The 21,924-nt window shown below is 33.0% G+C and overlaps 1 protein-coding gene across 1 annotated transcript in view; it reads right to left on the bottom strand.

Moving 5' to 3' along the window:
• Window positions 1-1,978: 1,978 nt before the first annotated feature.
• The window catches only part of LOC142323643 (trehalase-like), a 431,330-nt gene continuing 411,384 nt past the window's right edge, over window positions 1,979-21,924 (bottom strand). The window contains exon 6 of the mRNA XM_075363647.1: window positions 1,979-3,760. Within this exon, the coding sequence (XP_075219762.1) occupies window positions 3,652-3,760 (109 nt within the window). The 3' untranslated portion in view covers window positions 1,979-3,651. The remainder of the gene's footprint in view (window positions 3,761-21,924) is intronic.

The following is a 21,924-nucleotide window of genomic DNA, read 5'->3' as shown; positions in this document are numbered from 1 at the left end:
ATTCACTAAAAATAGATTGAAAATACCTCATAAAAAATAATTTATTAACAGAAATAAGAGCCATTTGATTGAAAAATTTGAAACAAACATTCATACAGAAAATTAATTTCACACACACACACACACACACACTAAATATATATATATATATTAAAATATTCATGTTTTGAGAAACAATGTCTATACATTATATTGACTAATAAGATATATTTTACCATATTTGTTTACTGAAAACACAACGTAATAGTAATAATAATAATAAATAAATAATAATAATAATAATAGAAATTTCAAAAGATTATACCTAAATTATAAATTAAATCCTACTTACAATGAAATTATATTTTTAACTTATGTTGTATGATTTATGAGCTAATAACTAAAAACTAATATAAATTACAAAAAAGAAAAAACACTCACACACATATACAAATACTTATATATATACATACTCATATATATGGACAAAGTATTATTTGTAATTACTAAAAAAATGCGTATATTTTAACAAACCTGGCATAAAGTTAAATCACAGGTGGATAGAAAAAAATCTCATTAATTCATAAATTTGAGGAAAATATACCTTAATTTTACTGCAGATGTAGATGTAAAAATAAAACCATTAAAATTAAATGAAAATGTATAAACAATAATAATAATTTTTATTCAAAACATGCCTGAATATATTTTAATGTAATATTCATTATCCTAATACTTTATAAATGTAAAGCATCCTGCTAACATATGAAATTAATTGCTCCATTATCACAATTTATTTCTATCCATGTTGTTATTTTATCACATTGACATTGAATAATTAATTTCAAAAATATCATCAAATTTAAAAGAAAAAAATTATTAAAACAAGTTGTATATATCAAATATCTATTATTAATATACATATATTAATAAAGTATATATTATTATAATGACTGTACATTATTTGTAAAAATTATTCAAAAACACAGGTATGATACTAGCGCAAGGATTTACTCGTTTAGTAATCTATTAGTAAAAATATATTTGCACTGAAAGTTGCAGTGATAAATAATATTGTAATTTCACATGTTGACACCTTGCTGAAAACTGGTAACATCCATTGTCCATAATAATGTACATTATCAAAAAAATAATTATCCTATAATGAAAAAGTTATCATGGAATGATGGGATGTGACACAAAAGTTGTTAATTGATTGTGTTCCCAGATTAATTGCATTTATAATATCAAGTGATTTATTTGTTAATATTTCTGTGTTTTCAATTACACTTTGTGATTATCCTTGAAAAGTTGTTTAGTTTCTAGTTCAGTTATAATTACTAATCTTTTATTTTGTTTGATTGAACACGTTCTAAAATATATATCATATTTCATCACAACTTTCAATACAACTCTGAATTTTGCAATAATATATAACATTTAACACTAACAACTCTTTTAGTGTCAGAATAGTTATAGGTAGAGTGTAAGGTAATAAAATTCACTGATATTAGAGTCCAATGATTTATTAAATTAATTATGATTAAGTTTTACTACTTGTAAAAACTGAATTTACCCAGTTTTTCAATCCACTTTTTTTATAGTAAATCATAAACACACAACATTGAGTATGTTAGAATTCTTTAATGATATATTACATTTGATTATCTCAATGGATAAAGAGGGTTTGATCAGAACTGAATAATAGAATATGTGCATTTTGAGAATTGTTACTATAAAGTATGCTAAACAGAAAAGGTAAATACGTAACAAACTGAATTCTTTATTTTCAAGGTTCCGTATGTACAGGGTCACCATTACTAACTTTAATTATATTCCACTATACACACATATTAAAGTGAATATAAGAAAAAAATAAAAAATAAATATAAGTTCACTTACACAAAGTGAATCTTTCATACTTACATAGATATGGCACGAATAACATGAAAATTAGTTTGATTATATACTTATGAATAAGGAAATTGATAAAAAAAAATCAGCTGAAATATTTATTAAAGAATTACTTTACATACAAAATGTTGAATAAAATACTACTAGAATTAACTAAATCTTAATTTTACAATTTATATGATTATATTACCAATTGTATGTAGATCAGTATAAATTTAATCACATTTTTAATAAACAGAAAACTTTTTTCAGTGAGTAAACCTGCATTTAGGTCTCATATCTCACATTAATAAATCACAACATTTTTATGAAAAAATAATTTTTTAATAATATATTTCTCTTTGAAAATTTATATTTACACGTATAATTGTAAATATTTTTAAAATATTATATATTTTGCAAAACTGTATAATTATCAATATACTAACAATAGTAGTATAAATCTAAGTTTTATACTGATGTATGTTTTATGTTTACGTTTATGTTTTCTTAGTCTGAAGCCAAAAATAATGATCAGCATCAAGTGAATAAGACTAATGTATAAGAATAGGGTTCAGAGGTCAAACCTTTTGAAAGTCTTAAAAGTTGTGGACATTAAATAGCAAATATGGGTCCATATTACGAATTGGATAGATTGTTTACTTCATGGCATGATAAATACTACAATCTTGGTAAAAATTATTTTTATATTATATTTTCTAATATAGTTTCAGATGGATTGAAATCATACGACCAGTGGATTTAGTTTAGGCAAGCCCGGTTCAATTTAGATTCAATCTAAACTTTCTCCAGGTAAAAGTTTCTACCAATACCCATCATTTTGGGCAAAATAATAAGTATGGTGATTTCAATTCTTCTGAAACTATATTACAAAATATAACATAAAAATAATATCTTTAATTAAATTTTCCCATGTTTAAGAAAATCTTTAATAATTAACAACTTATTTCTTGATTTTAGTCAATGTTAAATCATTAACAAATAGTCATTTTTTATTGCAAATATACAATTTTTATTTTGAATATAAAAAATCCTATGAAAAATATGTACTTCCAAAACCTAAAAGATTTAAGTATAGCTAGCCAGTGCAGAAGGGTAATAACGTGGTAAAAAAGATATATATATAACAAATATATACAACATGTATATGAAATATATGCATAAATTATACACATTACGTGATATGCATCTTATAATTTTGCTTTATTTAAACAGTAATCTGAACAACCATCATTAGATGATTTAAATGTAGTCAACTGAAATTTCTTAAAATAAACTTTCTAACAGTAATTATCACATGCGGTGAAAAAATTTGTATCATACTGACAATCCACAAACAATAAACTGATCACAATTTTTGCAATCAAAATTTTTATTGTAACAAAACAATGATAAACAAAATCTTTACTTATTAGAAAATGATTTAAATATTTAATAAGTGCACTTAAGGTAAAGTCAATAAATCATATTTTTAAGGCAAATTTATACAGTTGCTAAATACAATTAGTATATTACATGAATAACATAAAATATATTTCTATTTAAAATGAAATATAGCAATGAACTATTAGTAAAAACACTTACAATGGAAAGCGTTAACTAAATAATCAAATGGCTCTTAAATAAATCGTTAAATTAAAATAAATAAATTGCAAAAAAATTATTCGTTAACAATAGGAAGACCTTAAGACAATCTACCAAGGCCACATTCCAATGTTAAATAAATCTTTATTTGTCAATACCTATTATCAAGTATTATCAATCGATAGCAAGGTCTTTTAATTCCATATATCCACCACATAATTTAGGACAAAATTTTCTTTTATCAACAGCAGCGTAGTGATGTCTCTTCTTATACACCAGCATCCTGAAATACAAAGAAAATCACTACTTTAATATACCACAAAAAAAATGTAGTTAAGGTGAAAACATAATTAGTTTCCAATTTTCTGTTAAATAAAACATAAAAAGAAATTTAATAATGGATATTAAGAATAAAATATAGCCTCTTCTAATAATTTTTTACTTTCTTTTAAACTGCAGGTCAGTTATGTTGATAGCTTCTAATAAACTGATTATTATTAAAAATATTACATATAAATAACTAAATAATTATTATAAAAGAAGACAAATATATTAAATAAAAAAATTTAACCTTAAAAATTGTTTATGCTACATATATTTTAATTTCAATTAATTAGTCATAATTACATCAACAATAGCTAAAAATACTTTTATGGTGTATCAGAATAGAGAATGGTTGGTCATAAAAAGTAAATTAAACAGACAAATAAAATTACAAAAACTAAAATAGCAACGGTACGTCGTAAACAGGGCATCATTATATCAGTTTCAATAACGCACACTCACATTCATATGAATTAACAAATCAAACACACACCTACATGTAGTGCCACATCATACTTGTAATTCCAGACACACAGTATCTCTGTTTTTTGTTTATCACTCTAACATACATCTGCGATGAAGTACTTACTATGAAAATATAGGAATATAAGTTTCTATAAGAATTTAATCAAATAGGAGTAAAATTGAACAGACTTCATTATTTTTTATGGACACTGTTTACCAAATCCCAATAATGTAAGTTTTGAATTAAAACGTTTAATTAATGTAAGTTTCTAAAAAATACATTTTTATTCCGTACTGTCTCTAGATTAAAAAGAATTGAATAAAATTAACATTTTAAAATCACCATCGAATCTGATTTTCAAAGTTGAAAGTTCTAAGGTTCGAGTCCTTGTAAAGGCAGTTGATTTTATATGGAGTTGAATGCTAGACTGTGGATACCGGTGTTCTTTGGTGATTGGGTTTCAATTAACCATACATCTCGGGAGTGGTCGACCTGAGTTTGTTCCAGACTACATGTTTACTGGTACATTTATACTTGCATTGCAGTTATATCAGGCATGGCAAGCTGGTAGCGGTAATAGCATTTGCCTATATACACACACCCAGACCTGACAGTAACTGGAAAACTTGTTGGAGAAAAACAACTACATTTTAAAATAAAAATATCCACAGGAAAATAGATTATTAATTATAAATTTTTAATGGACAACCTTACATAAAGATTACATCATAATTTTGAAATTCAAATGAAAACATAAAGGCAGGTTTTCTCCAATAAAACTACATGCTTTCAGAATGAAACTCATTTTAATTATACTTTAGTTTTCAATTATGTAAATTACACAACGTTAAAACCAATTATGTAACTTCTGAATGCGTGAACTTTTAAATATTGACGACATATTTAAACATATGACTGGTTTTTTAATAATTGGTTTAAAAAACACAAGTGTATATGTTTATTGAAATTGAGGGAGTGTGTGTGTGTATGTGTGTCTGTGTCAAAGTTAAATAAATTTAGTTATATAAGAAGCCAATTACTTATACAACTTTAAAAAATTTTGCTATAAAAAATACAGCGGTATATACTGCTAATAAAAGCAGAAATGGTTTTGTTAAAAATTTAATAATATATTTTTACTATTAATTGAAAATAAAGTTGGTGTATGTTAAGCACATACCTATAGAGTAACTACAAAGATTTATTTCAATTTGGTTTAGTTTGACCAGGCACACACTCTGTTATTCACTCCTAACTTTGAAATGGATAAACCAATCTTTTCAATTAATTGTATAAAAGGATTTTATTTAACATTGTATGATTACAACAATCCAGATCTGATTTAATTTGTTATTCTTGTATTTTTTGATAACCCATATTAATTAATTAACACCATTAGAATTACTTCACAGTTGAAATACATACATAATAAAATATATAATACATAAAAAAATCCTCACTAGATAAAGCATGGACTGATTTTAATTTGAATCAGTTCATTGACTGCTCTGTAAAAATCATCAATATCATAGAAAATGTCTTTTGCCAGACATTTGAATAACATTTTTCTAAATTACACTATTTTAAAACAAAAACATTTAAAAAAATTTAATTTGAGTATCAGATAATATTGTTTCAAATAGGTTGTGTAAATAAATTCTGTTATCTTAGTTAAGAAAAGCGTTTAAGTTCCCAGTAAAGTGAGTTCAACAGGTTTCACTTTCCAACCTTCTTTCTACTGTACTGTTCATGAAGTCATTCCCTTCCTCATATATAATAGCTAAGAATTATTTGATGGATAATTACATATCTAGATCTCGTGGATGCCACCATTTTAGCAGTACTGTGGCACATCAATTATAATATAAAACACTTTAATTTTAAAAGTTTTAAAGGTTTTTATTTTTTTTTTTTTGCCCATTTTTATGATCAAGTGATATTAATTCAGACAGGTCTTAACATCTGTTTGTAAATAAGTAATTTATTGTACATTGACAATCCCCATCTTTTCTTTCATGGCTGATAATTTTTTTAAAATCCATGTTAAATAATTCCTTGTTTCAGTTTGTTTAAGACTTCTGTATCTAGAGTAACACCAGGTAAATCATTAAATAAACCCACTGGGTTGGTCTAGTGGATACTGGTGTTCTTTGGCAGTTGAGTTTCAATTAACCTCACATCTCAGGAATGGTCGACCTGAGACAGTACAAGACTACACTTCGTTTACATTCATACATATCATCCTCTGAAGTAATACCTTATGGTGGTTCCAGCGGCTAAACAGAAAAAGAGAAAAGAGAAAGAAAAAGAGAGATATAAATCAATAAATATCAAATTTCTAAAACTATGAAAATCTTTATTGGAATTTAAAAAAAATATTTTTATGAAAAGCAGCACTTTATGTAAGCAAAACATATACAATAGGAAACCAGGAACAGAATTATCTTCTAAAACAAGAAATTATTAGAAAAACTGGAGAAAACAGAAACTTATAGTAAAATCTTTTTTGCAGAAGAAATAAGTTATTGGATGATACATAAATGGACCTAGAGTTGATTAGGTTAGTAAGAAGCATAAGGTAAAAACATAAAAGAAAGATAAATATTATAATTAATCTTTATCTCTTGAATATATAGAGCATATCACACGTATAACAATAAAAGCATTCAAGCACATTGAAGGGAATATAACTAGTCAAATGAGTGATTAAATAAAAAAACAACTAAACAGAATACATCAAATATTACTTAAATATAATAAAATAACATAATTTAAAGAGATGAAATAAATAAATGATCTTGATAAAGAAAAGACTGGACAGTATTTGAATATTTTAAGAATCTAATGTTAATTAATATTCTATACTGATTTACAATGATAAATAATAAATTAAGATGGATGACAGGTAAAACTTGACTTTATTATTGTTTGTTATGAAAATAAAAAAGAACTGATATACAAGGTCAGGTGAGAAAAAGAAATGAAATTAAACTATTGAATAACAACATATTTTGTTTCAACTCATTAGAAGAAACTTAAATAAAGCAAAGTAATTTCCTTCAAATTAATTTTATTCATCAGATGCTATGCTATTTTAAATAAATTTTAAAAATTTGGTTTGGCATGCATGATGAAAAATTATACATTTTATGATAAAGGGGTCAATAACACTATAAAATCTGATACAATGTTTTAGCATAATTATATCAGCATGTTAATTTAATGATATTAAGTAAATTTCAGATGGGCTACAAAAGTCAAACATCATACATTAATTCCTTCTATTAACAAAATATCTAACAAAAAAAATCCAAAAATACAAAATTTCTGTGTAGTATGTTTGCAGGGGCTGCAGGGACCTTAGGATCATAAATCCCCTCAGTTAATAAAATGAGTTTATGTATATAAAAATACCATATCAAAATAGATGAATTTTGGTAAAACAGACAAACTTATAAAATATCAATCAAATACAAAGGCAACTGCAAATATGTAAGAAGATGGAAATTAATAAATTAGAAGGAGAACAGAAGGTCAAATGTTTTCATTGTTAATCTACAACTAATTTTATATATTACACTAATCTTTAGTAGAAGTAACATAAATTCATTTTAACATAACTTGTTTAGTCCGTTAACTTTAAATACTTTAACGTTAGTCCAAAACAGATCTGCTGTAATTAAATTCCATCAAATCTGTTTACTGAAGAAACTATAGGTGTAATTCCTATAGTGTATATTCCTAGGTGTAATTCTTGATTTACATTTGATTTGGATTCAATATCTCAGTAGTAAAATTTGTATCTGCCATTTTCTTTATAGAATACTATTTAATTACATGTTCACAGATTATCTTCTAATCATATAATGTGGGGTCTTCATTCTTTAGATACTTGTAGAATTAAATTTTGGTATCAGGATCGTAAAATAAGATGATACATCTGAACTTTAAGCATGGTTATACTGAATCATGTAAGCTTCTATTCTAGTCTCATCATATTCTAATATTATTTTCTCTTCATTTACTTAAAACCATAGTAACCTTTATCATATGTAGCCACCAGTTTTAGTTAAATTTAAATGAACAAAGCTATTCAATCAGGCAAAACTCAGATTTTTAACAAATAAACTTTTCACTTCCATAAAAATGTTTGATTAAAAATTAATTATAATTCTATTTTTCTAATCTACATTCAAATGCCACTAATTTGATTATTTAATACAGTATAATAAGAATTACCATACACATATTTAATATGAATATTAATATAAATAACTGAATAATTTCTATAGTATATATATATATATATATATATATATAAAGATAACAGTATGTTATGCAGTTTTTATTCTGGAAACTGTATGCACTTTTATTAAAATTAGTTGCAGATTAAAACAGTGTATGTAATAAGAGAGGCGTAATATAATACTCGAACTTAACAAGAGCATTATGTATAGCTTATAGTATTTACTAATGTAGTAAGCTAACATTTTATTGTTATTATTATTATTATTTGCTATATTTGTTTTATACTTTTCTAACTAATTAATTTACTTATTATAATATAATAATAAATTTTTCAATAAAAATTATATAATAATATATAATAATGTAATGCACGGTATATACAGTAATATGTTAATTATTAATACAATTTTTAAATTGGAATTCTACAATTAAGTTTTATCATAATTACATATATTCTGAGATGTTTCTGATATTTTATTGCAAAATTAATGAAAATAAAGAAAATTTAATTTAATTTGATCTACAGTATGGATCTGGCTGATGAGATTTGAGTAAAATATCATGATTTTTCATAGAATTGTGGGTTGTAGATGGGATGGGGTCTCTAAACATGAACTTAGGTAAAGTTGTTTTCCTTAGGGTAGAATTGTTTGTCTTTTACTATAATTCTTCACAGGAATTTATCCCTATTTTGTAAGCTCATGTCTGGCTATTTTGTGGTTTAGTCTGCTGAAGTTGCCAGGACCTGTTAGCCATTGAATTCTTGATCTGATCTGAAGAGTGTACAAACTGAGGATTCAATTCCCTGTCCAGTTGCAGAATAGCTTAATGGCTGAAGTGCCCATCAATAAGTGCTCATCAATGAAGACACTGATCAAAGTGGAAGACCACCTAAACTAAACAAAAAGAAGCTGCTTGATATTTCAGATGCTACAGTTGAAAGTCCATCAAAGTAAATTCATAAGTTAGCACAGCAGCAAGTCATCAGACTTGCTACAGCATGTAAAGCAGTTAAAAAAGAACTGAAACTTTTTCCTAACAAAGTAATGTGTGTTCAAGAACTGAAACGTACAGATCATGTCAAAAGACTAAATTATTGTCAATAGTTTAAATGTTTTATTGACCAAAATTCTGTAGGTAACCGCGACATTATGTTTTTTACATTATTTTTTCATCTGGAAGGGTATATTAACTCACAAAATACACTATAGTGGTTGACAACTAAACCCCATGAACAACACAAACAATCTACACACAAAGCGAAAATTGGAAAATTGGTGTGAATAGAACACACATTTTGGGTCCAATCTTTTTTGAAAATATAGTTAATAGTGATTGTTATTGTGCTGTTTTAACAAACTTCATTTATCAGTTGACAGAAATGGAAATCAATCATGGTTGGTTCCAACAAGATGGCACCACAGCAGTCGATGTTTTTTACGAAATGTTTATGGTGAATGAATCATTTCAACCTGGCACACAGTGCCTACTGCATCAATGGCGGACCTCCCCATCCGGAAGCTGTATTGGCTGGCGGAGAGTCCACCACCTCGGATATTCTACGTTGGAACATACGCTTCAACACTTTCGCTAGGATGTCTATCATGGCCAGCGGCCGGTACGAGAGGAGTAATGCCGGGTGTCTCCCTGGTTTGAAGATTAACACCAACCGCTGGCATCTTCACCTGTGGGGGAATATCCCCTCTGTGAGGCAAGCATTATATATCTCAAAAAGTACATCCGGAGCGGCTCGGACCACCACCCTTATCACCAAATTCAACAACCAGTCCACGCCTGGCACCTTCCTCGGGGACATGCGTAATGTTGCATCCAATAACTCCTCTTGTGTAAAAGGGGGTGGAATCTCTCCATCGTTCCCGTCATCAGTGATTACCTCTGGTTCGTCCGGAAAAAGGCCATTGATTATGCCCCGTACTTATTGAGCTTCCTACATAGCAGGGACCCTGGGTCTCATCCTCCTTTTCACCAATATAGTGTATGGTCTACCCCAAGGGTCTGGCTCTACCTCCACAATCAGCTTATTCCATGCTTTCCGTTTTACTTCTTGAATGCATGATGCAAGGTCCTTCTTGGCCTTCTTGTATTGGGCCATACATGTATCCCTCAGGACAGGGAAACGAACCCTAGTCATTTTCCTTCTGGCCGCTAGACACACCCGTCTCTTGTTGGCAATCTCCAATGGCCACCAATAGACGGGGGGTCGCCCCTTTCTAATATGTCTCCTACAGAATGCGCCGCAGGTCATCTCTAACGAAGCCACTAACCTGTTGACCTTCTCTTCCGCTGAGCTAGGGGGGCAGACTTCACTTAAGTCAAGCTCCTAAGCTCCTCTACGAAGTAGAGGAGCTTGACTAGGACGCTGGTCTAGGTTGGTCCCGAGTACTCCACCCAACAAATATGGGAAGTCCATCCCCGTTGTTTCCCTCCTCTGAGATCACAGTGACAATAGGTTGGTGGTCACTTCCAGACAGGCCTTCCCACACCCTCCATTCACAGACACGCGGGGCCAGCTCAGAACTTACAAACGTAAGGTCGACCACAGATCCAGTTGTGCCCCTCCTGAAGGTTCCGCCCACGTGAAAATTCCGCCCACGTTCAGACAAACCAAATCCAAAGTAGCAGCTGTATCCGCAAGGATCCTTCACCTGATGTCCATTCTGGCAAAAACCCAACCCGTAGACTAGGAGTTGAAGTCGCCAGCCAGAAGAGCAGGACGGTGCGTAAGAATGTCTCTGGCCAAAGCAGTCAGTGCCTCCTCAATTTTTTCCATCGTAATATTCGGCGACATATAACACGAATATAAGATGCCGCCGACTCTCGCCCGAACTTAGCCTCTATCGAGGTGCACATCATATACGGATACGCTACCACTAAGCCATAAAGCCGACCCCCCGCGCCAGGATAGCAGCCATCCTGATCGAGAGCGGGTGTCATACGGCTCGGAGATGAGCACAACATCCGCGTCCTTCTCCCACGAGTATCCGGCCACCAGGTCATTTGCCAGCCTAGCGTGATTAAGATTAATCTGGATGACCTTCATTTTCGTGCGGTTGTGCAGACAGTCCTCTCCCGACTTTCCTCAACTGTCTCTTTTCCGGGTCCTCTAGAGCGTGAGGAAGCGCCCGTTCTGTACCTCTCAGTTCCACAGGTCAAGCACCTTGCTGCCGCCTTACAATCTATGGCTCTATGACACTCGGCTCCGCAATTGAAGCCCGACCTGTCTTCACCTCGGCATCCTCTGGCCATATGCCCCACCTCGAAGCACTTGAAACACCGCAGAGGCTGATCCACGGTTTCAACCTTGCATGACACTATGCTGATCCGAAGGCGACTCTTCTGTACTATGTGCGCAGACAAGGAGGCCGGCAGTCTGCAGATTGCAATCTTCGTATCTCCGTAATCGGGTCGCATCGTAATCCGTAAATCATCAGGTAGCTCAGGGCCGGCCACCTACCTCCACAAGCCCCTTTATTACATCCTCCGCCTGCATATCGCCCTCTAGATTTCGTATGCGAATAGCAACAGTTCTGGTCCTTGACTGTACGGTGTCATCCTTGATGCCAGTCGTCACTGCCTGCTTAAACGTCCCATCGTTTTTAACCTCCTCCTTTGATAAAAATTTGCTGCTTAGCAACCACATTAGGCAAGTAGCGGCGGACGCTGTCTCAGTGATGCACAAACTTAGGAGGATTGCTCGGAAAGAGTATTGGTTGTCGGGCCGTCAAATGTACATGGTGTACCGAGATGTCTTCGAAAGCATGACCTCTTATGCGGCGCCCATTTGAGCGTATAGGTTGGATATGAAGAGAGCACTTTTTCAAAATTTAAGAAGTGCCCAGCGCAGAGCCTTAATTGTATGCACTGGTGTTTTTAAAACAATCTCCTAAGAGGCTACCACCGTACTGGGAAAGGTTCTTCCAATCGGTTTAGTGGTGAAAGTTCGAGCAGTCATGTGGAGATTGCGAAGAGGCCGGGAGGCCTAGGTATTTGGGATGCAGTTTCGGGCCGGGCCAGAACCGGAACAGAACGGTGATACAAAATACACCGGATCTAAATTTCGTTAAGTTGCCGATCTCCCGTCTGCGGAAGAGGTTGCAAAGGCTCGCGATGGATGCATGGCAGCTGGAATGGGACACCACGATTAAGGGAAGATCCCTGTAAAGTTTATACGGAATCTGGGGGGATGGTATGCCTCGAGTTCGTTTTTAAGGGAAACGGGTACCCAGGTGCTCACCAACCATGTTAATTTGAATCAATATCTATTTCGGTTCTGTCTGGCAGCTGATGAGCTGCGCGTCTGCGAGGAGATCCAGTCAAATGAACACCTGATGTTTGACTGCTATGCTTTGGGGGGGGGGGGGGGTCAGAGACTGTTCCACCCTGGAACTTAGAGGTCAAGGGGAAAGTTGGCCACTCATAAGTGGCGAGAGCCGGATCGTCGGACCGTGTGGGAGTTCCTTGATGCGGTTACTTTGTTCAACCGACATCAGTAGTTTACTTAAGGGAAAGACTCCTACCGCACTGCTGTGGGAAGTTAACCTAGAGATATATGGCTGACCACCAGCCAATTAAGGCTCCAAGCGCTTAATATGGCGAACAGGTATTTCCTGACATTCAGTGACCTAGGCGTGGCAGCGAATTCCTATCTAGAAGAAGTAGATTTCAATTTATGGATGTTATATATATTTTTAGTATATATATTTTTAGGGTGCGCCTACGCATTTTAGTAAATATATGACAAGTGAGCGGTTAGGACACGTAAGCCGGTGATGTATGGTACCGCGCTTAGTCCGCTCACGCTGTTAGGTAAGCTCTAGGAGCTATTTAGGACACTGATCACTAAACTGTTTCGAGGCTCAGTAGCCGTTTGTGACATAGACATTCGGTCTTATGCTTTAGGGCGACCAAATGGGGTGGTGGCGGTTGAAATGCCAAGCAAACCAATAATAATCTCCTCCTTAACTCTAATCTCTATACGTTGTCCAGATTAAGCTATGGATGGTATCTCGGTTGTGCCTGCAACGCCAACATCCGATCTCACGGTTTTAAGTAAGTCAGCGTAAGACGTATTAGACTTTACAATAAGTGTCTCCGTCCTATGCGTTTTTTTCCGCCAGTGGTTCGCACCGCCAGACAGAGGGAGTTCTACCACTCGGGACGGTGACATAGTAATTACTTCCCCCCCTCTTGCCTTCACACTCTGGTATTTTTCTTACGTATACCGAAGTCTCCCCTCCGTAGATCTGAGCTTGAATGTCATCAAGGTTCCCTCCATTGTTCTTACTAACTTTCTGAAATGCGTCAACCAGCGCCTGGGAGAGATCGTTCTCATTATTGGAATCAACAAAGACCATGTGAAAAACATTCCTAATCGGTACCCGTTCTCCCGACTCTTCGCCAATAAGCGTGACCTCCATGGCTGCCGACAATACACTCCCTGTTACTAGCCTCGGGGTGCTCATCATCTATGCTGCTTGAGGATGCCTCATCACCAAGCTGTCCGTCAGTCTGCCCTCAGTAATCTATTTGATGTCCATAACTGCTACTATGTTCTTTGGGGGGTCACTCCTATCTGGCATTTTTGTGTACGTATTACAGTAGGCCTTACTGGGCCTACTATAATAACTTTTAATAATAATGTTTACTTTTAATAAAGTCAACCAAATCCTTCACCCTGACATCATTGTCCAATCCATCTAGTATCGGGCACCTCGTAACCACCGATGTCTGGGTAGTCGCCTCGACCGTTTAGTTCTTCCTAGTAGCTCTGGCTGAAGAACAAACCAGTTTCCGTAAGTCTTTCATACCTGTGAACTTCATATCAATTTCCTTTATACTTCTTTTAACATTTTTTCCTGAGTTCTTTGACTAGCTTTTCAAGCCGCCGGACCATCATCTCCATGTTAAGTGGTATGTCCTCCTCCTCGGTGGAGGATGTCCTCCTCCTCGGTGGAGGACTGCCTTCAGCTGTGGCTCCCTTCCTGCCCTCCACAGTCACTCTGGGGGGCAAGCCCTCCACCAACAAGTCAGATGTTACAGCACCGGTGGTAACTGGGATGGGCAGATCCTCCATTGGCTCCTGTCTCAATGAAGTAGGCTCAGGGGGGACTTCCAGTTCTTCTGCCGGCTTCCCTTCCATTATTATGGAGGGACCAGTAAGATAAACAAAAATAAAATAAATTAAATATTCTAATTAAATGTCAATAATGTAGCTTGAGTAGTCAAGCTACTAACCAAGCTATTGTTTAAACCGATAACACCAGTAAATAATATAAAATATGTAATCAGTACTGAGAAATAATATTATCTCACAAGATAAGATAATATAATACTATTAAGTATTGTTCATTAACTAATAAAAAAGACAATGTTATCGATAGATAACAAAACCTTCAGTCTTCAATGAATATAGCGAAAACAGTGAAAATAGTCTCTTTTGCCAGAGGCAATAGAGCCAATCTTGTAACAGGCAGAATAAAAAGTAAGTCCATTAACTGATAATCAAAAAATTCACAAGACACTTCCATTAAAATTCCATCAATCAATCCCAATCATTCGTACCAAAAAATACATCGAGAAACAAAAAAAAAATTATAAAATCGCAGAGCAAATGAAATACATGTCCACACTGTGTGAGTTCATCCATTTGACTACCCATGACACTAAAAGCTTTCAAAGAAAGATTAAAAAAATTTTTTTTTTTCGCACATCTGCTACAATAATTATCAAATTTAAGTGAGTTAACAGGAGCTTCATAACATAAGTATAATAAATTTCAGACGTTAACTCCATCTTTCTTAGTACATAAGATTACACAATCTCATATTTTTAGGCATTGATTTTTAATATAAACTACAATATAATGGTTGAGTTGTATCAACTAAATTCTGAGCTGTATATTTAATGAAACATTCCTAATCTGGTACCATAATCCCACCAGTGGTATATAAATCAATGAACAATACCCATCTTTTAGTTAAGCACAGTAATAGGGTGATGCACAAATGCTTACCTTCTCATATGGGAGGTAGATAGTTTAAGATCTGACCATAGTAGTTATATTTTAATCCTATCAGCTCCTTGATACTATCTTGCGGCCACAATATTTTTGTTAATTATAATTTAGAACATATTTTGGTCTGGTGATCCAGGGATGAAAAAAATACACGTACACTCAGTACATGAATGTAACTGATCGTGATTCCTACAAGAAGCTGCCCTAATTATCTGAAGACTTCTGGAATACTGTACAAATCAATCAAACCAACTAAACAGAGACCCTTGCATTATCCTTTGGGTGGGATTGTTTATGTTATGTACAGCTCCTTCATGATGGTTCATCCTTTCTCCCGATCTATTCTTTTTTTAATCTCTGAACCCTTCTTTCCCATTTTAGGCTTTGTGGGTGAAGATCAGATCAGCTAAATCTATAATAAGAATGCCAGATACGTGTACAGCTAGTGCATTCTTGGTATAATCTGACAAATTCAGATATGGGAATCTAGTGGTTATACAGTAACTCATAGTAGAAGTGCTTTTTGAGTAAAGTCGTTCCCCAAATCCCCTTAAATAAAAACAAAATATAGTAAATAACATATATATATATATATATATATATATATTAGTAACCACTCCCTCTATGAATCACGAGACCTTGCCTTGGTGAGGGGGCTTGAGTGCTCAGTGATACAGAGTAGTTGGACCGAAGGTGCAACCATATTGGAGAGGTATCTGTTGAGAGCCAGACTAAGGAATGATTCCTCAAAAAGGGCAGCAGCTCTTTCAGTAGTTGTTAAAGGCATAAGTCAGGACAACTTAAACGGCCATATCAAAGTCACTCAGTCCTCTGAGTACTGCGCAGCTGAAAGCAATGGAAAACTACAGCTGTTTTTTTTCCATGAAAATGTAGCTCTCTGCATTTTCATATAGCAATGATGCCTTCCTTGGTAAAATATCCCAGAGGTAAACTAGTCCCACATTCAGATCTCCGGGTGGGGACTTCTAAGGAAGGGGTCACCAAAAAATAAAAAAAATAACATTCTACGAGTCGGAGCATGGAATGTTAGAAGTTTAAAAAAGGTTGGTAGGTTAGAAAATTTAAAGAGGGAAATGGAGAGAATAAATATAGATGTAGTAGGAATTAGTGAGGTTCGGTGGGAAGAGGAAAACGAAACGACTTTTGGGCAGGTGATTTTAGAATAATTAACTCAGCTTCAAATAATGGGCAGACAGGAGTAGATTTCGTAATGAACAAGAAGATAGGGAAGAGAGTACAGTATTTCAAAATGCATAGCGATAGAATCATTGTAATAAGGATAAAATCAAAACCTAAACTGATAAGATTGTTAACGTCTATATGCCTACAAGCGCCCATGATGATGATGTTCATCAATTTCTTCATATACACTCTAGTGTATGAAGCAATTAAACACATAAAAGGAGATGAAAATTTAATAATAGTTGGAGATTGGAATGCAAGAATTGGAAAAGGCAAGGAAGGAAATATAGTGGGTGAATACGGGCTGGGCAAAAGGAATGAAAGAGGGGACCGACTTATAGAGTTTTGCAAGAAGCATAATTTAGTAATTGCCAACATCCAGTTTAAAAATCATAATAGAAGAATATACACTTAGAAAAAGCCAGACGATACTGTAAGGTATCAGATAAATTATATCATGGTTAAGCAAAAAATTAGAAATCAACTCGTTGACTGCAAAACTTACCCTGGAGCAAACATTGATAGCGACCATAATTTAGTGATAATGAAATGTAGATTGGGGTTTAAAATCCTGAAGAAACGGTGTCAGATGAATCGGTGGAATTTAGAGAAGCTTGAGGACGAGGGGGTAAAGAAGATTTTTGAGGAGGACATTGCAAGAGGTCTGAGTAAAAAAGATAAGGTAGAAAATGTAGAAGAAGAATGGGAGAATGTTAAAAAGGAAATTCTTAAATCAGCAGAAGCGAACTTAGGTGGAACAAAGAGAACTGGTAGAAAACCTTGGATTTCAGACGATATATTGCAGCTGATGGATGAAGGTAGAAAATATAAGAATGCTAGTGATGAAGAAAGTAAAAGGAACTATCGACAATTAAGAAATACTATAAAAAGGAAGTGCAAACTAGTGAAAGAAGAGTGGACTAAAGAAAAGTGTTCAGAAGTGGAAAGAGAAATGAACATTAGTAAAATAGATGGAGCATACAGGAAAGTTAAGGAAAATTTTGGGGTACATAATTTAAAATCCAATAATGTGATAAACAAAGATGGTACACTGATTTATAATACAAAAGGTAAAGTTGATAGGTGGGTGGAATATATTGACAAGTTACACAGAGGAAATGAATTAGAAAATGGTGTTATAGAGGAAGAAGAGGAAGTTGAAGAGGATGAAATGGGAGAAACAATATTGAGATCTGAATTTAAGAGAGCATTAAAAAATTTGAATGGCAGAAAGGCTCCTGGAATAGACGGAATACCTGTAGAATTACTGCGCAGTGCAGGAGTGCAGGTGAGGAAACGATCGATAGATTATACAAACTGGTGTGTAGTATTTATGAAAAAGGGGAAGTTTCGTCAGACTTCAAAAAAAGTGTTATAGTCATAATACCAAAGAAAGCAGGAGCAGATAAATGTGAAGAATACAGAACAATTAGTTTAACTAGTCATGCATCAAAAATCTTAACTAGAATTCTATACAGAAGAATTGAGAGGAGAGTGGAAAAAGTGTTAGGAGAAGACCAATTTGGTTTCAGGAAAAGTATAGGGACAAGGGAAGCAATTTTAGGCCTCAGATTAATAGTAGAAGGAAGATTAAAGAAAAACAAACTAACATACTTGGCATTTATAGACCTAGAAAAGGCATTCGATAACGTAGACAAGAATAAAATGTTCAGCATTTTAAAAAAATTAGGATTCAAATACACAGAGAAGAATGATTGCTAGCATTTTCAGGAACAAAACAGCAACAGTAATAATTGAAGAACATAAGAAAGAAAAGCCGTAATAAGAAAGGGAGTCTGACAAGGATGTTCCTTATCCCCGTTACTTTTTAATCTTTGCATAGAACTAGCGGTTAATGATGTTAAAGAACAATTTAGATCCGGAGTAACAGTACAAGGTGAAAAGATAAAGATGCTACAATTTGCTAATGATATAATAATTTTAGCTGAGAGTAAAAAGGATTTAGAAGAAACAATGAATGGCATGGATGAAGTCCTACGCAAGAACTACCGCATGAAAATAAACAAGAACAAAATGAAAGTAATGAAATGTAGTAGAAATAACAAAGATGGACCACTGAATGTGAAAATAGGATGAGAAAAGATTATGGAGGTGAAAGAATTTTGTTATTTGGGAAGTAGAATTACTAAAGATGGATGAAGCAGGAGCGATATAAAATGCCGAATAGCACAGGCAAAATGAGTCTTCAGTCAGAAATATTATTTGTTTACATCAAATATTAATTTAAATGTCGGGAAAAGATTTTTGAAAGTTTATGTTTGGAGTGTCACTTTATATGGAAGTGAAACTTGGACGATTGGAGTATCTGAGAAGAAAAGATTAGAAGCTTTTGAAATGTGGTGCTAAAGAAGAATGTTAAAAATCAGATGGGTGGATAAAGTGACAAATGAAGAGGTGTTGCAGCAAATAGATGAAGAAAGAAGCATTTAGAAAAATATAGCTAAAAGAAGAGACAGACTTATAGGCCACATATAGAGGCATCCTTGAATAATTGCTTTAATATTGGAGGGACAGGTAGAAGGAAGAAATTGTGTAGGCAGGCAACGTTTGTTGTATGTAAAACAAATTGTTAGGGATGTAGGATGTACGGGGTATACCAAAATGAAACGACTAGCACTAGATAGGGAATCTTGGAGAGCTGCATCAAACCAGTCAAATGACTGAAGACAAAAAAAAAAAAAATTGTAACCAATCTACATAATTATAATACTAAGCTACCCATCAATGTGGATATCTCACTGGGAGAGACAAATGGTGTTCTTTATTTAACCTGTTGTTTCAAATTGAGACATGATTGTGGTAAAAGAAAATATTGTCAATGGCCAAGCAACATTTAATAAATTTGTTGCAGTAGATCATTTAAGTTAAACAAAAATAGGTAGGTATAGTTTCAATGCATATTGTTGGAGGTTTTTTTAGTGGCTAATGATCATATATTAGTCAAAGCCACTTGAAATAAAAAAAAGGAATTTGCATTATGTGGAGGCAATCTTACTACTTTCATAAAATGCTGTCTGCATTGCATCCTTTAACCCATTCATTGCTAAAAATGAAGTCTTATTATATGGTTAATTTGACAGTTAACCATTTTTTTTGCAATTAAAACTAAAAACAGTGAATCCACAGTAATTTTGAATGAAGAAATATGTTGCAAGTTCTTACCCACGCATAAGCATATACAAATTATTTTGCCATAGTAGTTGTCTAAAATAGCAAAAAATGTTAAAACCCAATTTTTTCAAACAATTTTTGAAAAATCTGTTATTACATGGTATTCTAATAAATTAGCTAATTTCTGATATTACAAAGAAATTCAGTTTCAGTATAAATAAAATGGTAATTCTACAGCAATGGAAGGATTAAAACCGTATTTTTTCTATTCTCATAGGCTGACTTTTAACTCATACATGAACAGAAAACTCTATAAAGCAACACATATAAAAAATGTACACATTAAACTTTTCATTGCTCTTTTTTTATTTCCATAATAAAATTTATTACTACTCTGGACACTCATTGCTGGTGACTTGGATGTTACTCTGCTTTGACACTTTCTAAATTCAACAATAATATTATGGAAAAAATAAGCTTATCTTGAGTTCTAAGTGTTTCAAAGTTTTGAATCCTAATAATATATATACTTTTCATATTCAAATTAGAAAGTACATATGGGAAAAAATGGAAGCTAAAAAATTTAAAGAGATTTCTAAAAACCCTTGTAAACCTGTCAAATAAACAAAAAGAGGATGAATTCATTCTTAGCATAATACTTTAATCATGCTTACTTAAATCAAGATCAATCAGAATTCAGGTTGACCACAACACTGTTAATATTTTTAGTATAACATACTAAAAAGTAGAGAAAAAATATACTAATGTATTAAAATAGAGAAAACATCCCTGATATTTATATCTACTAATTTTATGTTATATAAAGAAACTTTTGTTAATATTATAAAACAGCAAAGTGGCAGGAGGTGAAGGTATTTGGTGAAACATTGGTCTAGAGAGGTGTAGTTACTGCTACTGTTGTTCCAGATTTCCCTATACTGAGCTGAATAGGAAGGTTAAAATCCTTGCTCTGGACACATGTTAAAACAAGTAAAACACTTCACATAGAGAAAGAAGGTCAGTGTTAAATTTATACCACACTTGAAGAGATAGTATGCCAATTGATACAATATTGTCACTTAAGCTTTACCACTTAAGCTTTAAGAGATTTTGGCCTAACAGCTATGAGTTTTGTAACTGTGGAAGGATGATCCAGTGAAGCTCTCATTTTACAGTTGACTGCCCTGCTCTTGGAGGGACTAAAGGCCATATACCTTGAGATTCAAGCTTAAGGGAAAACTGGCTAATCATTAACAACTAACCATTACGGCATGAGCTGCAGTGTCACAATATGTGGAAGTTCCTTGTTCAACTGTTATTTTTAGATTGGAGTATGGCTCTCTGCAAACATAGACCCAGTTATGACAAAGTAAGTGACAATAGTGAACATACCTTCTAACTAGGGTCTTTTCAGCCATATCCACCTTCTAATACTTTTATCTTATAACTGCACTTAGTTTTTAATTTTATTATGATTAAATGACTGCCACTAATTTAATATTAGTAAGAGCTCCAAGGAAAGACCCCAGGTTAATGTTATCTGGGGACCCAAAGGAAAGTGGCAAAAGACATGCTAGTAAAATAATTACCTAGTTTTCATGCAGAATGAATTCCATATTAGTTCTAATATGAACAATAAAGTTAAAAATCAATGGATATAAGTAAATGAATGTAACTGTTCATTTTTGTGACATATTGCTGACATCCTTTAACTTTCTGCTATGAGGAATGATATCCAACTGCAATTATTCAGTCAAATTCTGCCAAGAAAAATATGGTAAATAATGATGGTATGTAGCAGCAGAAGAAAAAAAAGAAATGACATTACGTTTTAGAGCATTCTAATTGTAATTTTAACCATTACATCTGCAGGGCTAGTCGACATACATTGCCACATCTAATAAATCATTATTAGTTCAAATTTTTTGGTTATCTAGAATTTAGACTTACATGAAACCAGCCCAAAAATTTCAAGATTTTGCTGCAGTTTTTCTTTTTCAGAATCTGAATGATGGTTCACCCTCGATCAAGTCATTTT

This window comes from Lycorma delicatula, chromosome 4, assembly GCF_047948215.1.
Source record: "Lycorma delicatula isolate Av1 chromosome 4, ASM4794821v1, whole genome shotgun sequence".
NCBI lineage: Eukaryota > Metazoa > Arthropoda > Insecta > Hemiptera > Fulgoridae > Lycorma > Lycorma delicatula.
The sequence above is the reverse complement of the archived record's forward strand: the minus strand, read 5'-3'. Positions and strand labels throughout refer to the sequence as shown.